Source organism: Hyperolius riggenbachi, chromosome 5, assembly GCF_040937935.1.
Source record: "Hyperolius riggenbachi isolate aHypRig1 chromosome 5, aHypRig1.pri, whole genome shotgun sequence".
In the NCBI taxonomy this organism is placed as follows: domain Eukaryota; kingdom Metazoa; phylum Chordata; class Amphibia; order Anura; family Hyperoliidae; genus Hyperolius; species Hyperolius riggenbachi.
The window spans coordinates 39,124,309-39,144,257 of NC_090650.1; the positions used below are offsets into that span (position 1 = coordinate 39,124,309).

The 19,949-nt window shown below is 46.4% G+C and overlaps 1 protein-coding gene across 2 annotated transcripts in view; it reads left to right on the forward strand.

Moving 5' to 3' along the window:
- Window positions 1–19,881, forward strand: part of NMT2 (N-myristoyltransferase 2) — a 73,243-nt gene extending 53,362 nt beyond the window's left edge. For both annotated transcript variants that reach the window (XM_068235505.1, XM_068235506.1), the window contains exons 7-12: window positions 1,337–1,507; window positions 4,400–4,508; window positions 6,809–6,979; window positions 12,379–12,546; window positions 14,259–14,396; window positions 15,324–19,881. In XM_068235505.1, coding sequence (XP_068091606.1) covers window positions 1,337–1,507; window positions 4,400–4,508; window positions 6,809–6,979; window positions 12,379–12,546; window positions 14,259–14,396; window positions 15,324–15,344 — 778 coding nt within the window. In that variant the 3' untranslated portion in view covers window positions 15,345–19,881. The remainder of the gene's footprint in view (window positions 1–1,336; window positions 1,508–4,399; window positions 4,509–6,808; window positions 6,980–12,378; window positions 12,547–14,258; window positions 14,397–15,323) is intronic.
- Window positions 19,882–19,949: the final 68 nt, after the last annotated feature.

Sequence of the window (19,949 nt, forward strand, 5' to 3'; positions counted from 1 at the left end):
GTGTATTTAATAGGAAATTCGCATGAGGTTTGGGTATGCAAATTTTCATGCGAATTCGCATAGAAACAATGGAAAAGCACACCAGCACTGCCATGGTTAAATTCGCATACATCGCCCTCCATGCGAATTCGCATGAAAATTCGCATAGACTCGCATGCGAAATTTGCATCCACATGTGAATTTTTACCGCAGCGATTCGCACCGCACAAGTGGAAATGCAGCCTCAGAGAAGTTAGCAGAGCACAAACAAGCTGGGGCTACAGAGCAGCCCCCCGAGACAAGTTACATCCTCCCTCAGGGCCCGTGTATTCATATTTTACCTGTCCGCTTCTCTCTCCGAGATCTCATTCCTCATTGGCGTCTCCTGTGGTTGCGGGCGTATTGCACGTTAGGCATGGGTGTGACATTACACACGCACCCCACGTGCAATACGCTTGCAACCATGTGGGGCGAAAATGAGGAAGAAGGACACAGCAGTGGACTGGTAAAGCAATATTTCACGGGCACCAGAGGGTACATGTATGTTTTCAGGACTTCCGTCGCTTACCTCGTTCACAATTATTGCACGCGGTTACCGCCAACCGATCAAGCATGTCGGCCTTATATTTTCCAGCATGTCCGATTTCGAAACGAAATTGGTCGAATTGTCTTTCGGGCGTGCTCTTGGCGGCACCAATTTCCATCATATTCGATGGTTATCAAATATTCATTATGAATAATTAATGAAATGCAATAGGGCAGAAAATGAAATGGTCGCGCATCTAACCAAGATGCACCTGATAGGTACTCACTGCATAGGGCTAAAAAAGCCTCAAAAAGGCACAAGTGTGCTCATTGCACACTTGGAACAGGTGAATTAAGAACTAATGCATCTCACAATGGAAGCAAATCCATGCGTTACACATTATCCGGGGACCTTACCCTTCTCTTAGTGAGAGATACATCTGTTCCACGCTGCAAGGCATGTTAGCAGGGACGGCTCGTGCAGCCTTTTCTCGGGGTCCCCACCCTAACCTAAGTTTAAAATCACCCATTATGGGAACATGCTAGCAACATTGACTTGGGAGCAGCAGGCCATATAAAGGGGAAGGGGTGCGGTGTGGGCGGCGCCCCAGGAACTCTCACTGCCCGGGGACACCGCCCACAACCACAATGAATATGATGGTCGATCGGCTGCCAAGTCTACAGATGTATGGCCACGTTAAGGGTTACTACATGTAAACCAACGATAAGCAGAATTCAGTGTTGCACATTTTATTACTTTGGGAAGTGCATCATTGATTCTTGTTGATTGATTCTTGTTTTGTCCTCACTCTGTGGGGTTTCCTCCACTCAGTGTGAAGAAAATGGTAGAGATCAATTTCCTCTGTGTCCATAAGAAGCTGCGATCGAAGCGAGTGGCCCCCGTCCTCATCCGAGAGATCACCCGGAGGGTCAACCTGGAGGGGATATACCAGGCTGTGTACACCGCTGGGGTGGTGCTGCCAAAGCCCGTCTCCACATGCAGGTAGGAGGTTACAGTGCACAATGTAATAAAAAAAAGTGCTTCATTTTTACAATAATTATGTATAAATGATTCAGACAGTGTTTGCCCTTTGTAAAAATTTTTCTCTCCCTAACTTACATTCTGACATTTATCACATGGTGACGTTGTTACTGCTGGCAGATGATGTCACTGGAAGGAGATGCTGCTTGCTTTTTTTGGTAGTCAGAAACATCTGTAAACAGCTGTTATTTCCCACAATGCAACAAGGCTCCCACAGTGTGATCTCAGCACCATGATCCTGACATCACACTGTGGGAGGGGTTTCACCACAATATCAGCCTTACAGAGCCCCCTGATGATCCATTTGAGAAAAGGAATAGATTTCTCAGGGGAAAGGGGGTATCAGCTACTGATTTGGATGAAGTTCAATTCTTGGTTACAGTTTCTCTTTAACTGATTGACAACTTTCAACATGGCAGTTCCCTGAAGCGGAAATTTTTTTTTAACAGGGGAAAAAGCTGTCACAGTAATGACAACTACTTAAAGTAAGACGAACCCAATGAAAAAAGAAATTAGATATTTAAACCTTTTTGAATAAAGAAGCCTGTGGATCCAGACTCCATACTGGGGCATTCACGTTGCCAATGACTGGCCAAAATTACTGACAGGGTAGAGTGTAAGCTTCCTGGCCAGGAGCTTTCTGTTCCCAAAAACAGATGCCATCTTAATATAGATGTAAAATTCCTAAGCTTTGGCAGTGATGAAATGCCTTTAACTACTTAAGGACCGCCTCACGCCAATGGGCGTGGCCGCGGCGGCAGCCCCAGGACCGCCTAACGCCAATTGGCGTCAAGTCCTGGGGCTGCAGTTTCCCAGGGAACGGCCGTGCGCATGCGCGATCGTTCCCTGCCTGTTTACGGAGCGGAGTTCCGTGAATAGCCTGCTAGCCACAGATCGCGGGTAGCAGACTGCTTGTAAACGTAAAGGAAGAAATCCCCTTTGTTAACATGCGAACAGCGCTGCCAGGGGCCGCAGCGCTGTTCGAGATCGGCGATTCCCGGCCTCTGATTGGCCGGGGAGCGCCGGCCTCTCATAGGCTGATGCCTGTGAGAGGCGGAACAGGATGGATCGCCGTCCTGTTCCAATGCAGGCATCGGAGGGGAGGGAGGGAGGAGGAAGGGGAGAGAAACAGCCTTGATGAGGCTTGGGAGAAAAAAAAAAGTGGCAGCAGTGATCGGACCCCTCCGGCGGCTTGTCCCCTTAGGGACAAAAAAAGGAATCGGGTCCGATCGCTGAGCCCAGCACTGCAACAAAGAGCCTGGTCTTTGGGGGGGGGGGTTACCACTGCGGACGTCAAGTGGTTAATATAACATACTTTCAATCAACAAAAATAGTTATGTGCAAATTAGAGGCGGAGGAGTCGGTGGAATCATAAACTGAGGAGTTGGAGTCTGATGATTTTTGTACCGACTCCACAGCCCTGATAATAAGTGCCTGCATAAAGGTAGCAATGCATCAGTACTATGGAAACAAGAGGCGGGATGATGTGCAGTGCACAACAAAGCGGGTTCCAGTGGGTAGGAAAACAGGCTCGGTCTGTTATCCAGGGTGTATGCAATATAAAAAAGGCAGAGGCCTTTTTCTGGAAGGTGGTTGGGCTACACACTGGAAACCAAGGAGCTATGGAGTTCCGATGAATCTGATTATGCACAGCTTTAGTAGAGAGTGGAAATGTCTGTGAACAGGAAGTGGCTGTATTGCATGAAAAGGCAGACTCTTCTGAGCAGGGTTCTTAGCAGCAGTAATCTAGACATCACTGCACTGATTCTGCTTCCTTTGAAAAATTTTGTTTTGGTGAAGGGCGTCCTTCAAAGCAAGACTTTTAAGAGCCTTGTTGGTCTGAGGCGGTCGCGGCTCATGTGAAAAGCACATGTCAGTCACGGTATAATTACACGACGAGGAGACAATGTAACGTTAAGCTGAGCCAGTTACTGCAGAAAGTCAGACGTGTGGGGAAGCAATTAGCAGCCTATGAAGCGTCTGGCTGCTGTGTTGTCAGCGGGGTGTTGGAGTCACTGAGCAGATGTGTATCAGCTTCCCAGCTCCAGGCTTCTGGGGTCTTCCTTCTCGCACAGGGCTCTCGCTCAGCTCAGCTCTGTCCTCTCAGGCCTTGGCACAGGGCAGGCATTCTGTGTACCAAAGGGGAGCCAGCTCAGCCTGTGACTGGGTTTTTAAAAGCAGGTTTCAGACAAGAGTTTAGCTTGGTATTCCGCAGCCACGCTGAGATACAAAGGAGGGTTTTCATTAAGAACTTTTTACTGCATGCAGTGATTAGAAACCAGCCCCCCTCTTAGCTGGGGATTAAAGGGGACCTGTCAAATAACAGTGGAAAAGAAGGGAGGTGGAAACTCTTAGTGTGTATGAAGCCTGATATTTATAGGTGTACTTATAAATATGTTAAAGTAGTACTCCAGAATGAAATGCTGGCCGTTCTGCATTAGGAACTGGAGTTCCTTTTTTTTAATCAATTGCTGGCTATTCTTTAATACAGTATATAATGTATCCCTGACATTGTTCCAGTATAGCACAGCATTCTATATGCTGTGTATCAGAGCAGCCTATTGTTTACACTTCTCCACAGCATTCTCTATGTTGAGTACACTAGCTGCCTATTGTTTACACTTCACAGAGTTCCTGCTTCTAGTGTGTATACTGGAGGTAACATGTCCGCAGCCTTCTCATCGCTCACACTTGTAGTTAATGGAGGTCTGCCGCTTGTTGGTCAGCATGCTGTATAAAGGCCGCCGGTATCGGGATTTGAAGCCTCCTAGCTGTGGAAGAGGCTGGAGAGACCTGCCTGCCCAGGGAGTGGTTCAGTTTCCCCCACACTAACCATTGTTCTCATTTCAACAGGTATTGGCACCGCTCCCTAAACCCTAGAAAACTGGTAGAGGTGAAGTTTTCTCACCTTAGTAGGAATATGACGTTACAAAGGACGATGAAGCTGTACAGACTTCCTGATGTAAGAATGATGGATGTTTCATACTGCTGTCTAAGGTCTTTATGGTCATATCACATTTCCTAATGCAGAAAACTGGATCGCTCTTGTGTGTACGTCAGCATCATGTCCCCCGTAAGAACTGCAGCCACCATCCCCCCCCCCTATAAGATGTGCAGCCACCATTTCGCCTCTATAAGAACAGCAGCCACCGCTCCCCATTCCTATATGATGTGCAGACACCCTCCAATAAGATCAGTAAACAACCCCCCCTTCCCCAATAAGATCAGCAGCCACCATTTCCCTACTATAGGATATGCAGCAAGCGTTTTTCCACCTATAAGTGCAACCATTATGCCCCCTTATAGGTGTAGCCATTATGTCCCTCTATAGGGGTAGCCATTATCCCCCCATAGGTGCATCCATTATGCACCCCTATAAGTGCAGCCATTATGCCCCCATATAAGTGCAGCCATTATTCCCCCCTATAGGTGTAGCCATTATTCCCCCCTATAAGTGCAGCCATTATTCCCCCCTATAAGTGCAGCCATTATCCCCCCCTATAAGTGCAACCATTATGATCCCTATAGGTATAGCCATTACCCCCCCCCCCCCCCCATAAGTGCAGCCATTATGATCCCTATAAGTGTAGCCATTATTCCTCCCTATAAGTACAGCCATTATGTCCCCCTATAAGTGCAGCCATTGTAACCCCCTATAGGTGTAGCCATTGTAACCCCCTATAGGTGTAGCCATTGTAACCCCCTATAGGTGTAGCCAGTATCCTCCTCCCCTGTAAGTGCAGCCATTATGCCTCCTATTAGTGCGGCCATTATGCCCTCCTACAGGTGCGGCCATTATGCCCTCCTACAGGTGCGGCCATTATGCCCTCCTACAGGTGCGGCCATTACGCCCTCCTACAGGTGCGGCCATTATGCCCTCCTACAGGTGCGGCCATTATGCCCTCCTACAGGTGCGGCCATTATGCCCTCCTACAGGTGCGGCCATTATGCCCTCCTACAGGTGCGGCCATTATGCCCTCCTACAGGTGCGGCCATTATGCCCTCCTACAGGTGCGGCCATTATGCCCTCCTACAGGTGCAGCCATTATGCCCTCCTACAGGTGCGGCCATTATGCCCTCCTACAGGTGCGGCCATTATGCCCTCCTACAGGTGCGGCCATTATGCCCCCTATAGGTGTAGCCATTATTCCCCCTATAGGTGCAGCCATTATGACGCACTATATAAGTGCAGCCATTATTCCCCCCTATAAGTGCAGCCATTTCCCCATATAGTAATTGCAGGCCTCTCCCATCACAAAGCAGAGATCTGTTCAGGGAAGGAGATGTTGGCTCACTCATACCCGCTCAGACTTCTCGAAGGTCCCTCAGTCCTATAACCCTGATTTATTTTCATACTTGTATGCAGATGTAAACCTGCTGCTGAAATTCAGATTGATGCTACACTGGAAAATTGCATTGATTGGCCTGCACATACCTGTGAGCCCCTTTCATTCTGCTGGTTATCCTCTTACTGGCTGTGTATACACATACACATAATTTCGGCAGCATGGTGGCATAGTAGTTAGCACTCTCGCCTGGCAGCTCTTCACGGTGCGAATCCCAGCCAGATCAACATCTACAAGTTTGTATGTTCTCCCTGTGTCTGCATGGGTGTCCTCCGGGCACTGCAGTTTCCGCCCACATCCCAAAAACATAGATAAGTTAATAGGTTTCCCCCTAAATTGGCCCTAGACTACGATAAATGCACTACATGATACATACAAAGACATATGACTATGGTAGGGAGTAGTTTGTGAGCCCCTCTGAGGGACAGTTAGTGACAAGACTATATATACTCTGTACAGCGCTGTGTAATATGTCGGCACTATATAAATACTAAAATAAATAAATACACAGCTATAGCATAACTGGCAGTCACGGCTGAGGCCTGCAAGCCTCTTTCCTTTCCTTTGCCAGTTTTCCTCTCACTGGCTCTGTATACACATACACAGCTATAACACAGCTATAACTGGCAGCCACGGGCCGGCCTGCGGTCCCCTGAGGTCAGCGGTGACCAGCCGCTATGTAAACACACAGAGCTAATGCAATAGATTCCCGGTGTCTGATAACAATGATCCAGAGGCTGAGCCGCAGACTACTTATTACTGCTTGCTGCTCTAATTATAGAATCCTCCACAGCTCCTAATAGAATTAATGCCAGATCAGGCTATGAGCACCGCTCACCCCTCTCTCTCTCTCTCTCTCTCTCTCTCTCTCTCTCTCTCTCTCTCTCTCTCTCTCCTCCCCCCCCCCCATCCACAGACAGCCAAGACGGCGGGCTTACGGCCGATGGAGAGGAAAGACATTGGGATGGTGCAGCATCTACTGAACGACTATTTAAGCCAGTTTTACCTGGCGCCTGTAATGGACGAGGAGGAGGTGCTACACTGGTTCCTTCCGCGAGAAAACATCATGGAAACCTATGTTGTAGAGGTGAGTATATTGTTATTATTGATTGATAAAGCGCCAGTGTATTCCGTGGTGCTGTACATAGTAAGAAACAAACATGGGGTACGTAATACCACAGACAGTTGTATACACCAATATACAAAGTACAGAATTGGTAATGATAGTGACAAAAGTAACATGATGAATAAAATGTATAATGCAAGACACAAGGGTGAGGGAGCCCTGCCCTTGCGAGCTTACAATCTAAATGAATCGAAGGGGACAAGAAGTGGGGTAGTGTACAATAAACGTGCCTAGAGGTAGTGTGTTTTTAGGATATCTAGTAGGAGTACAACTTGGCTTTAAAAAAAGGGAGAATAGCCTGTGGAAGAGTGTATGCTTGTCATAAAAAGTGCGCTTTGAGGGAGTATTTAAAGGGACCCTGAGTAGGTTCTAGAATAAAAATTTCAACTTACCTGGGGCTTCCTCCAGCCCACCGTAGGCAGCAAGGTCCCCCAGCGTCCTCCTGGCTCCTCTCTCGGTCCCGCTTGTTGGCTCCGTTACTGGACAACTTCAGCCTGAAGCCGTCAGGGTTGCCGGCCGGCGTGAGAGTCCTGCGCATGTGCAGTTTTCTAATAATAAACCGCGCAGGACTCTCACACCGGCTGGAGTGATGACGGACATCAACCAAGGGGAAAGCAGCCCTTACAACTTCAGGCTGAAGCCGTACAATAACGCAGCCGACAAGTGGTACCGGAAAAGGAGCCAGGAGGATGCTGGGAGACCTTGTTGCCTACGGTGGGCTGGAGGAAGCCCCAGGTAAGTGGAAATTTTCATTTTTAGAACCTGCTCTGGGTCCCTTTAAAGATATCAAAAGTTAAAGAGTGAAAGATGTGTTGTGGAAGGGCATTCCAGGGGAGGGGTGAAGCACATGCAAAATCTTGTATATGTGAATACGAGGAGGTAATTCAGGACAACAGGAGGTCATGTGCAGATCTGAGGTTGCGGTTGGGTTGGTATCTGGAAACTAGTGAGGAGATGTACAGGGGAGGAGAGATTGTGGAGAGCTTTATAAAGGTGCCCACACACTTACTCTATTTCCCACCGATAGACAGCAGATTCGATCACTGTGATCGAATCTGCTGTGAAATCGGTGCGCACACGTTGACCGATTGTCCGATTTCCCTCCGAATTCGTCCCGTCCATCTGTCTGCGTGGAAAATTTTGCTCGATCGCCCATGAGTCGGGAGTGCGTCGATAGCAGCGTTCGAATGTCCAACCGACGCTAGCGGCAATACATTACCTGTTCCGCCGGCGTGTCCCCGCTGTCTCTTCTCCGTGCTGGGCTCCGGCTGGCTTGACTTACTTCCTGTCGGGGGAAGTTTAAACAATAGAGTGCCATCTACTGTTCAAACTTCCCCCGACAGGAAGTAAAGTGAAGCTGAAGCCCAGAGCGGAGAAGAGACAGCGGAGACCGGGGGAGTTGTGCCGGCCTGATCAGGTAATGTATGCAGGGGACGGCGGCGGCAGCTCCACAGATTGTGAATCGATTTCATGCTGAAATCGATTCAAAATCTGTTTGCAGTGTAGCCAGCCAATAGATCTCTCTTTGATCAGATTCGATCACAGAGGGATCTATCTGCTGGTCGATCTGGTGGCAATCGACCAGTGTATGGCTGCCTTAAGTTAGAGTAGAGTTGTAACTGGATCCTCTAGTTAATTGGTTGCAAATGAAGAGCTTGGCAGAAAGGAGCAGCAGAGAAAGATCGAGAAGAGAGCTGTGACGAGCAGCTGAGTTAAGTACAGATTGGAGGGGTGCTGGTCTGTTAGTTGGTAGTCCACAAAGCAATATATTACAATAGTCCAAGCGAGATAAAATAAGAGCATGTACTAACATTTTAGTTGTGTCCTAAGTAAGAAAAGGTTAGATGCGTGATATGTTTTTCAGTTGGAGATGACAGGAGCTGGTTAGGGAGTGAATATGAGGAATAAAAGAGAAAGGAGTCAAATATTACCCCTAAGCCCCCATTAGGGGGATGTTATGGAGGTGTTATTAACATGTTTTGATATTTCAGGCAGAATGGTAGAAAGTTGATCAGTTCTGTTTTACTCATATGACGTTTTCAGAAGCGAGAGGTCATGAAAGAGGATATAGCAGACAAGCAATCAGGAACACGTGTGTATACAGGCATTATTCCACTTTGGGGCTTAGTTTTACCCTGTAGTATCCGGCTACTCGTGCAAATGCTTAGCAGAAGAGATCGCATAAACAAAATCTAAATCAAATTTCTCACTATTAATAAACATTGACTATTAAAGGGGAATCCCCGATGAAAGCGGAGGGTGGCCATATATTGTTCGATATTACAACATTGCTGCCCAATCGATCTTTCAATCGAATGGATCAATCAAGAATGGCAGAAAAAATCTTAGTTGCAAGGGCTCAGTCAAGTGCACGGCACTAACAGCTTTTGATACGGGACGACCAACATACTGGCTGGTCTCCTCAGCCCTTACCCGGGCCCATGTGTGCAATTAACTTTTCTGCCCGAGTTTTTTCCTAGGTGATAGTTTCAAACTTGTCAATAGAATGCCTTTTAAACCATCAGCAAAAGAAACAAAGGCTCAAAATAATTTGTCACCTACTTTTTGGTATTTTTTTCCATTCCATAGTGCTGAAAAGTGATTTAAAAATGGAAAAAAAAATTCTCCTTGGAGAAAACTCAGGAAAAAAAATTGAATTGTATATGGTGTTTTAAAGGGAACTCGAGGTGAGAGGGATATGGAGGCTGCCATATTTATTTCCTTGTAAACAATGCCAGTTGCCTGGCAGTCCCGTTGATCTTCTGATATACCTAGTGTCTTAAAGAGACTGAAGTCTTGCTAAATTGCCGTTTTTACTTAACTAACTTGATAAGCACTAATGCCCTACCTAAAACGCTGCATCCTCATGGCTAAAATCGCGATATAACCCCCCCCCCCCCCCCCAAATCCCAGTGCAAAAATCCATGACTTGCTTGGTCGTGGATTTTGCTACTGGGGGAGGCAGAGCTTTGGGCTGTAGCTCTGCCTTTATTCTCATCAATCAGCGCTAAGCGCCGCCTCTCCCCCGCCCTTCTCAGTGAAAGAAGACAGAGGGACAGGGAGAGGCGGTGATCAGCGCCGATTGACGGGAGTAGAGGCAGAGCTACTGCTCAAAGCTCTGCCTCTACAAGGAAGCGCTGCCCAAATCTCCCTCCAGGGATTTCGGGGGGTTTTATAGCGATTTCAGCCGTGGGGATGCAGCGTTTTAGGTAGGGCATTAGGGCTAATGAAGTTAGTTAAGTAAAACCGGCATTTTAGCAAGACTTCAGAGTCTCTTTAAGGTGGCCACTAACGGTCCAATTTCTAGCGAAAAATCGTTTGAGCGATCAGAAATTCTGATCGGATTGGTTGTAAATAATCTCCATTAATGAGCACGATCGATTACGAACGATTATAAAAATAGTCATCCGACTGGATTTTGGTCAAACCAAAATTTGGATTTTCTAGTTGGTTGTGATAGATAAGAAGCAAAGATTGGTTCGTTGATGGTGTAATGAACGATTTTTCGTCCGTTCAGAATTATCAAATGATTTTTCACTAGAAATTGGATCGTTAGTGGCCACCTTTAGCCAAAACCCTGGAACAAGGCTAAAGGCTCATACACACATCCAACTTAATGCACAACCAGCAGTATATGACCCAACCGCACAACAAGTTGTTTACCTGACAAGTATGTACACACGCCAACCAACTCACATACTATGCATGCAAGCTAAATGACAAATTGCACAACATGTCTGCATTCATAAACAACAAAAGACTTGCACACATATGCCAATCTGCCTGATAGGTGGGCAGGTTGATCCACGGGTTGGATCTGGCAAACAGCCTGTTACCTGTTGTCGTCTTGTTGTTTGCCAGCCGTACACGCTCCCAACTTATCTTCCAATAGACAAGTTTATAAGATAGTTGGGCAGATTGTTTGGACATGTGTACAAGCCTTTATCCAGTAAAAGCTGAGTCAGAACACCTCGATGGCTAAAAGTATTAGAGACAGCGGACCAGCAGGACTGCCAGGTAACTGGTATTGTTTAAAAGGAAATAAATATAGCAGCCTCCATATCACTCTCTCCTCGGGTTCCCTAAAAGAGACACTGTACAAAAAAAATGCCCCTGGGGTACTCACCTCGGGAGGGGAAGCCTCTGGATCCTATCGAGGCTTCCCCCGTCCACCTCAGTCCCACGGCGGTCTCACTGCAGCCCACGGAAAGCACAGCAGACAATTTGTCAGGCTGTGCAATTTTTACCTTTCCCTGTTCCAGCAGGGGGCGCTGTTGTGGCTCTCCACTCGGAAATAGGTGGGAATAGCCGATCTAGGAGACTTGCGCCTGCGCAGTAGAGCTGACGCAACTGGGATCGTTTATTTCTGTCTGTTTCGGAGCCGCTACTGCGCTGGAGCCGGGAAGGTAAATATTTACATGCCCGCCGTTCCTATGACGGGGGAAGCCTTGATAGGATCCAGAGGCTTCCCCCTCCCGAGGTGAGTACCCCCCAGGGGCATTTTTTGTTAGTACAGATCCTCTTTAAAGTTTCAGCTCTTGTCTAGCGTGACTCCTAGCTAGAGTTGGTCAATGAGCTTTTACACCTGGCAAAAATGTTGCTCCGCCCCCCTCGCATCACACTGCAACGCCAAAAAATAGAATTACGCAACCCTGTGGCAGAATGCACCGACAGGGTCATATGCATAGCAATACACCCCCCTGCACGCCCTGAAATAATGCAAATGCAGTTTACATACAATGCTGTTTTTCACTCAGAGTTCATAGTTCTAAAGCCTAGTACACACCTTCAATTATGATTGGCCAATGTTACCACCTTCATGTAGCATGAGAGCTTACCTACACAATGCGCTCATAGGATTCAAAATCTGTGACCCTCATACTACATGGAGGTGGTAAAATTGGCCAATCAAAATTGAAAGTGTGTACCAGGCTTAAAGTGACCCAGAGATGAATAAAAAGCATGTTTTTTTACTTACCCGGGGTCATAAGTACGGATGCGTCCCTCGCCGTCCTCCTCAGTGACGGCGTTCAGCCGCAATCGGCTCCGGTAAACGGCTGTGTGACGTCAGCAGGGGGACCTTCTGCACACCGCAGAAGGCCCCGGCTGAGGTCACACAGTCAGACTGAGCCGCGTACCGGGGTTTGATTGCGGCTGAACGGAGGATTCCGGCCGGACCGCGGGAGGCACGTGTGAGGTCGGTGAGGGACGCATCCATGCTTATGGGGCTGGAGGAAGCCCTGGGTAAGTAAAAAAACAGGCTTTTTATTCATCTCTGATTTTCTTTAAGTATAAGTGTTTTGTATAGCGGTATGCAGATAATGCTGGGCATGCCCATGACTCCTCCCTCTTCTCCTCAGGGCCCCAGCGGCGCACTGACTGACTTCCTGAGCTTCTACACGTTACCATCCACAGTGATGCACCACCCCATGCACAAAACACTAAAGGCGGCTTATTCCTTCTACAATGTCCACACAGAGACTCCGCTGCTGGACCTCATGAACGACGCGCTCATTATCGCCAAATTAGTAAGTCATTATCACCTCACAATATTAATATTCAGCGCGAGAGGAGAGAGATGTTCAGCTCACACCTATCAGAATATTTAGTAACCACGGCAATCCTGAGATCCTGAAAGGGGCTTCCTGTATCGACACATCTCCCCCTGATAATAACACTGTTACAGCCGGGAATAAATCTCTTGCCTCAACCAGCTGCCTGTTACATACAGAAAGCAGAGGCAGGTTACATACGCAGGGCGTATATAGGTTTAATTTATACCTCTTACTGTATTTGGATAAAAATAATCTGTACAGCACTGTTTAACCTTTTAGCAGCTACCGTAATTTATTTAGAGCAGGTATGTCAAACCGGTCCTACCAGGGCCAAGATCCTCACACATTTTTGATACAGCTCAAATTATTGATGGGTCTGAATCAGGAAAGGTGTGGTCCATCAGGTAGAACACGTTCCTCTCTATTATTTCTTCTTGTTACATTTCCTTGCTTTGAATTAGCACTGCTGTAATGTGTATTTATGGCCACTTGTCACTAGAGGGCAGTGTGAGACAATAACAGAGGACTTCTGCTTTCAGTTTCTATATTTTTTGCTAGTACAGGGAGATCAAAGCATTCCAAGAATTTACAGCACAGCGAGTTCTGCCGACTGAGGTCAAAAGAGATAACTCTATTGAAGCTGATAATGGGCTAATCCAAGTAAAGAGACAGGGCCCTTTTACAACAAAAATCACGATCAGCATTGCAAACGCATTACGATGTGAACATGATTTATTCTTGTTTACACTGAGTGCGATTTAAGCTGCAATTTCTATGTGATTGGACAAAAATTGAAGCGCTTTGATAGAAAAGGGGCACAATAATTGGCATGTTAATCACTGTGCCCTTGCAATCATCCAATCACGCGTGATTCCAAAAACAAGATCGAAACGCGGCTGGTGTAACAGGGCTCACAGTGAATTGTGAGCGGAATTCTGGGGCAGGCATACTTATATAGTCTCATAAGGTCAAGAAAACTCATTATTTAACTCCATTTACACCGTGGGCAAAATGAACCTGGCATTTGGGGCAATTATGCAGTTTGCACCTATGTAAGGGCCGTCCTTGGAAGCCGGTCCCTGCGCTGGAATAGTGGGGTCAGGGGCGGCCTTAGGCATATGCCATCTGCACAAGGCCATCATTCCCAGGGGGCCACCACATGCGCTCACCGAGGGATGGCCTGGTCATTATAGCTGCACATGTCACTGCACAGTGACATCGCGTCTGTGTGCTGCGCCAGCACCTTCATGTGTCACTAGTAAAGACACTGTCTGCAGCCTACTCGCCACAAGGTTCTCCCCACCAGCCCCGCCCCTGGCAGCATGGAGAAAGGACACCACAAAGTTAAACATTTGTGTCATAAGCTCAAGGCCGCTATGCAGTGTCCACAACAGACGTGGCCATTTACCGTGCATAAGTTACCATACTGACATTGGCAGGCACAGGGGCACCAGATTCTTTCTCTGCCCAGGGCCACCCCAAGCCTAGAGCCGCCTCTAGTGAGGTGTAGGATCATCCAGTGAGCCTCTGGACTATAGACCCTTTCCACTACTCAGGTAAGTATCTAACATTTTTCTTTTTTTTTTATCACTTCAGAATTGCTTTAATAGCAAGTGACTGAAACTTTTTGTAATTTTTTGCGAACAATAAACTAATGTCCGTTCTAAACTTGTGGGTCTCTGCAGAAAGGATTTGATGTCTTTAACGCTCTGGACTTGATGGAGAACAAAACTTTCTTGGAAAAGCTGAAATTCGGGATAGGAGACGGCAACTTACAATATTACCTGTTCAACTGGAGATGCCCAGCTATGGAGTCTGACAAGGTGAGCGGCCTCTTTCTGCAGCCAGTTGCTGCCTGTGTACTTTCCAGGTTTGTTATGTCTTTACTGTGTGACACAATGGGGAAATCATTCAAAGGAAACAGAGGCAGAGTAGGAGACCTGTAGGACACTGGGTAAAAGGGAGACACAATAATTTCGGGGAGAACATGTACAAGACGCTCCTGGACCGTGGATGCACCAGGTGTAAAGGGACTCTAAGCAGTAAAAGAAAAGAAAACTGGTACTTTTACCTAGGGCTTCCTCCATCCCACCGTAGGCCGCGAGGTCCTCCTGGCTCCTCTCCCGGTCCCGCTTGTCAGCTTTGTTACCAGCGACTTTCGGGCTGAAGCTCGGCTGGTTCTTCCTGAATGGAGATGCTCCACGTCATCACGCTGTTGGCATGACAGTCCTGCGCATGCGCAGTTTGTAACTGAACCGCACATGCGCAGGACTGTTGCGCTGGTCGGCGCAATGACGTGTAGCGGGCGGCGTGATGATGTGGAGCTTCTCCATTCAGGAAGAACCAGCTGACCTTCAGCCCAAAAGTCGCCAGTAATGGATCCGCCAGCGGGACCATGAGAGGAGCCAGGAGGACACTGGGGGACCTCGCGGCCTACGGTGGGCTGGAGGAAGCCCCAGGTAAGTACCAGTTTCATTTTTTTTTTTTGGAGAGCTCAGGGACCCTTTAATTTATTTTTTCTGTTTTTTTGTCCTCTAAACCTAGGTGCATCTTATAGTCCTACTTATCTTATATTCCAACAAATGGGGTACTTTAAAGTTTATAGGTGGGCTTTACACCCCATGCAGCTGATACCGTAAAAAATGTATTTCTATCGAACGTCGGAGCCATTGACACTTTCCTGAGTTGTCCTTTAACTCTGTGTTTTCCGATTTCTCAGATGTAGACTTGACTGGCTTCTCTACTTCCAGGTGGGCCTCGTGTTACAGTAAACTCCTCCCACCTCGGAGGCTGCCTCAGTCATTGGGCGCATGCACCGGAGCTGCTCCTCCAGAAGGACAAGCACAACATGGCTGGAGAGACGAGGGGACCAGAGAACAAGGAAGGAAACGAGACTGATGTGAGCAGCCTGACCGGATTTTACCACGACCGCCAACAGATCTCATCTGGCGTCGCCGCTCTCATGACTCACCTGCTTTATTTCAGAGAAACCGATTGAGAAATTTTAACGCAGAACAAATTAAACTGAAGCACACATTCCTTTTCATTTGGAAACTTCTATCCTATTTTTTTTCTTTTGAAAGGACGCGGTAGATCGTTTGGTCTTTTATCCCACCGTCATTTTTCTAGAGAGAACTGCAGAATGCATGTAAAATAGAACTTTGGATTTGGTACTGCACATTGGAGGAGATAACAGAAGGATCAACAGGTCCAACATGGGGGAAAAAAAACAAAAACACTATCTGCGAGATTTTATTGGCAGATTTTTCCAGATGTTTGAAAGGGAACATTTATAAGCCTTGTCCTGGATGCGATTTGTGTGTCAGGCCTCCATAGAAGCAGGTCTGTAAGTGGAATCCCTGAGAGACTTGATTAAACGAGGTGGTCTCTGTAAATCTATGCTGCGCCTCAAAGTGAACCTGTATCAGAAATGTGTCTTTGTCTTGTGTGCAGGGGCGTAACTACCATGTATGGGGCTCCCCTGCAAAAACAATTTCATGGGCCCCCCTCGGTCCATAACGCCCCCCAAGGGACCAGACAGGCAGCCATTATACAAATATTCCCGCCACCCCCTCCTACCCCATGCAGAGTATGTGGCATTTATAGCTCTCTCAGCCAAAAAGGTTCCTGACCCCTGACATAGAGCTTGTCTGATTGGCACACCGCGGCACATTTCAGACAGAGATGACAGCTCAAATTACAGTAGCTCATTACTTGCAGATAAGGTAGAATTAGACAGGCTGTTATCTCTAGATACAAACAGGGTGAGTTTCTCTCTGTTTTCCTTCTCTCCTGTGGAAGAGTTGAGGTCCTCTTTAAAAAAAATATAAAAAAAAGGCCTAAAACAACTACGTTTAACTACGCGTTAAATTCGGATCGGAACGCCGCGTTTGCGCAATCGATGGTAATCGCAGCATGTGCTAAACGCTCCCATTCACTTAAATGTGGGCGTTTAGCCGACAAGTCCAAGTCCCGAGCGCTTGGCGGTAAACGCCGCCAAGCGTCCGTGTGAACCAGCCCTTACTTTCACTTCATTTGACCATCATTTAGAAGTTAGAGATTTCAGACATGTATTTAAGAACTTACAGACCACAAAAGAAGAAAAAATGTACTCTACTGGTAAGTAAAAGAGAGTGGCTGTTTGCCTAATGTCTAACATTAGAAGCGCAAAGTCCCCAGACTTGGTTATTGATAGTAGACTCTGTGGCTGCATTGCTGCACTGCCAGGCCTTTCTTGTACTTACAAAGTCGGTCAAACCCTCGGATTGGGCTCTAAAAAAATAAATAAATCACATTTTCATTGGTCATATTATATTTCCATAATTTAAAAAAACTGAAATCTATTTTTAGAACTAAACTTCATTAAAAAATGACTGTACATTCCATTAAAGTACAAATTATGTTGCTTTATGAAAACAACTGACTCAGGGCTTTTTCACACTAGCTAACGTTTGCACGAACCCGATTTCATGCATGCGTTATGGCCTACGGCATGACATCGGGAAGTTGCGGTGTGGCACTTATCAGTTAGTTCCTAAGTCTATGGACTTAGATTTTACCTTGGAAAACGCAAACTATTGGCTTTGCATCAAAACGCCAGAAATCCGCTCTGTTGTGAAAGAGCCCTAAGGGCCCGTCTCCGCTGCTTCGTGTTTCTGTGCATTTACTGCACAGGAAAACTGAGAACCAATGTTAATCAATGGGCTAGTTTACACTTGAATGCATTTTTCACATGCAGAAAAACAACTGACAGCAGTGCAGCACTGCCAGACAACTCATACAGAAAACTGATACACAAGTGTGGATCCAGCCTTACACACATTCCATATCTGCTGCTTCTGGGGTTCTTCCCTGCCTGTATATCGGATATTTCCTTGCTGTATGCAGCTCATTGCCTAAGCAGCTAATCGCTAGGCCTAAGCATGGTCATAAAGGCGTATGTCAAAAAAAGGACGCCTGCAAATTTGGGTGCCCAGAAAAAACAATAGTAGAATATCTGTATGAAATACCTATATTTTACTACAGCTAAACCTCAGCCTATTCTCACACTGAACTATCCAACAGTCAATTCTTAACCCTAACCATCCCCCACAGCAAACTTTAACCACCTTACTCCATCCACCCATGCTAACCTAGAAATAAAAAACACATATATAAGTAGATAAATACTAGTTCTAGTTACTTAACAAATGTATTGCACTATCCACGTTATGATTCCTTTGAATGTTATAAAGGAAAAGCAGAGAATCCTATTCTAGACAGTTTCCATCTTGGTTACCTTTGACCTCCTGACATAATTTCCTCCCTCATTCTTTTTTTTTTTTCTTTTCTTGCTACTTGTGTATTCGTTACCCAACCTCCTCCCAGAGTCTTCAGACACTCCCACTCAGGTCTATACTAGGAAGTGCACTGTCTTATGTCATTAGAAGGAGGGGGAAATAAAGGGAAGAGGTGGAATATATATTATAGAGAAAAAGACCCCCCCCCAGCATGCAACTGTTTGGCAATGGCAATTAAAGAGCCAGTGCTCCTCTAAGGTATGCGATAACTCCAAACCATAACAGCAGAAAAAGTTTTGAATGCAGGATTAGCATCTTTATCACTTAATACACTCAGACCAGTTGCTGTTGAAATTAGATTTTTATGGTGAAAATCCCGCTTTAACCGTCCCCATCGCCGCAACCCCCACGCCGTCTGCAAAACTGTTAATTTTTGGGCACCTCCATAAGGGGGCCCATTTAATTATTGGTAAGGAGGGAAATGTGGGTGCCCTGCAGATCGGTTCCTTAGAGGATCAGTGTCCAGAATGGTTTCTTGAATGCACAGGAGTCGGATTTATTTTGCCAACTACATATGGGGTTGGTGATGGTACAATATGAACCTACAGGCTAGCTACAGTAAGATAGGCATAGAGTAGACAATGCGCATAACAGCATTGGATAGTGCAATAAGACAACGGGGGAGATTTGGAGAGGGAAGGGTAGAACCAGGGGCATAGAGCCCCACCAGCTGCCATTCTACCAACCAGGCACATCTGGCGCATACATATGAACTGGCTGCCGGGAGACTTGGGCTCAGGATACAGCCATTATGACTTATACTGCTGCTGCACAAGTCCGGGCGGCATGAATTACTATTCCCCCACCAGGTCCACGTGGATAGTGGGGAATTATGTAATTCATCTTCCAGCTATTGCTGGAGGCCAAATTATTGTGTTTTAAAACCAACTTCAGCTTCGTCTTCTGACGCGCCGAAGTTATTGACTGTGCGCTGCTATAGCTGTAATTTCTATTACGGCCTATGGTGGCGCCAGCTGTGCCCAAATCTCCTGCACTACAGCGCTAAACATCTGGCATCGTCGACCGTTATTCCCCGTAGGCCAGCAGGAGGAGAGGTTATGGCGAGACCGGAAGAATGTAAAACACTGAGAGCCAGGAGGCCATGGCAGTCCTCTACGGCGACCCCTAGTCACCACCATAGTGCCATTTAGGGATTATCCATGAGATGCAAATATTTCCGAGTTCTTGCAGATTTATGTAAATTTTTATGCAAATATATGCTGCTTGAAAATGGACCAATCAAGTCCATCCTGGTTTAAATTGATTGGTCCATTTTCGAGCTGCATATATTTGCATGAAAAGTTACATAAATCTGCACGAAGTCGGAAATATTTACATCTCGTTAATCATCCCTGGTATTATTTACCTTCATTAAACCGGACCTGAACTCAGAACTTCCTCTCTGCTCTAAAAGATACGCAACAGAATAATAACCTTTACACTAAAACATTTCTTTGCTACAGCTGAAACAAATCCTGCAATAACTCTGCAGTGTGTCTACTTCCTGCTTTCATGGAAGCAAACATTAACACCCTATGTTTTCAAATGGCAGTCAGGTGACACGGGGAGAAATCAAATTACAACTTGTGATTAGACACAAATGAGGGGGAATTAAACAGGCTAAATTCTTTAAATACATACAGGGTGCATTTCTCTCTGTTTTCCTTCTGTCTTGTGCAAGAATTCAAGTCCACTTTAAGGTTAATGTAGGCACATCATAAGATCTGCCCTGAAATAACTGTAAACCTTGCAAGCCCTGACAGGTTCACTTTAAGCAGCAGCATCTGTTTACGAACACTGCGAACCGTGACCGGTTCTCTTGAAGATGATGTCAGTATTGTTAGAATGGACAATGTTGAGATGTAAGATGTTTGTGTCAGCAGAACAGGGGCAATGGCCGGTTTGTGCTCTGTTTATAGTAAATATAAGGAGAACATTAAAGGTGCGCTTGCGGTGTTGCCTTAACTTGTATGCAGTGTGGCTGTGACATTCAACCTAACCTGACTGCAGACTCTGCTGCCAGGAAAACCTGCTGAG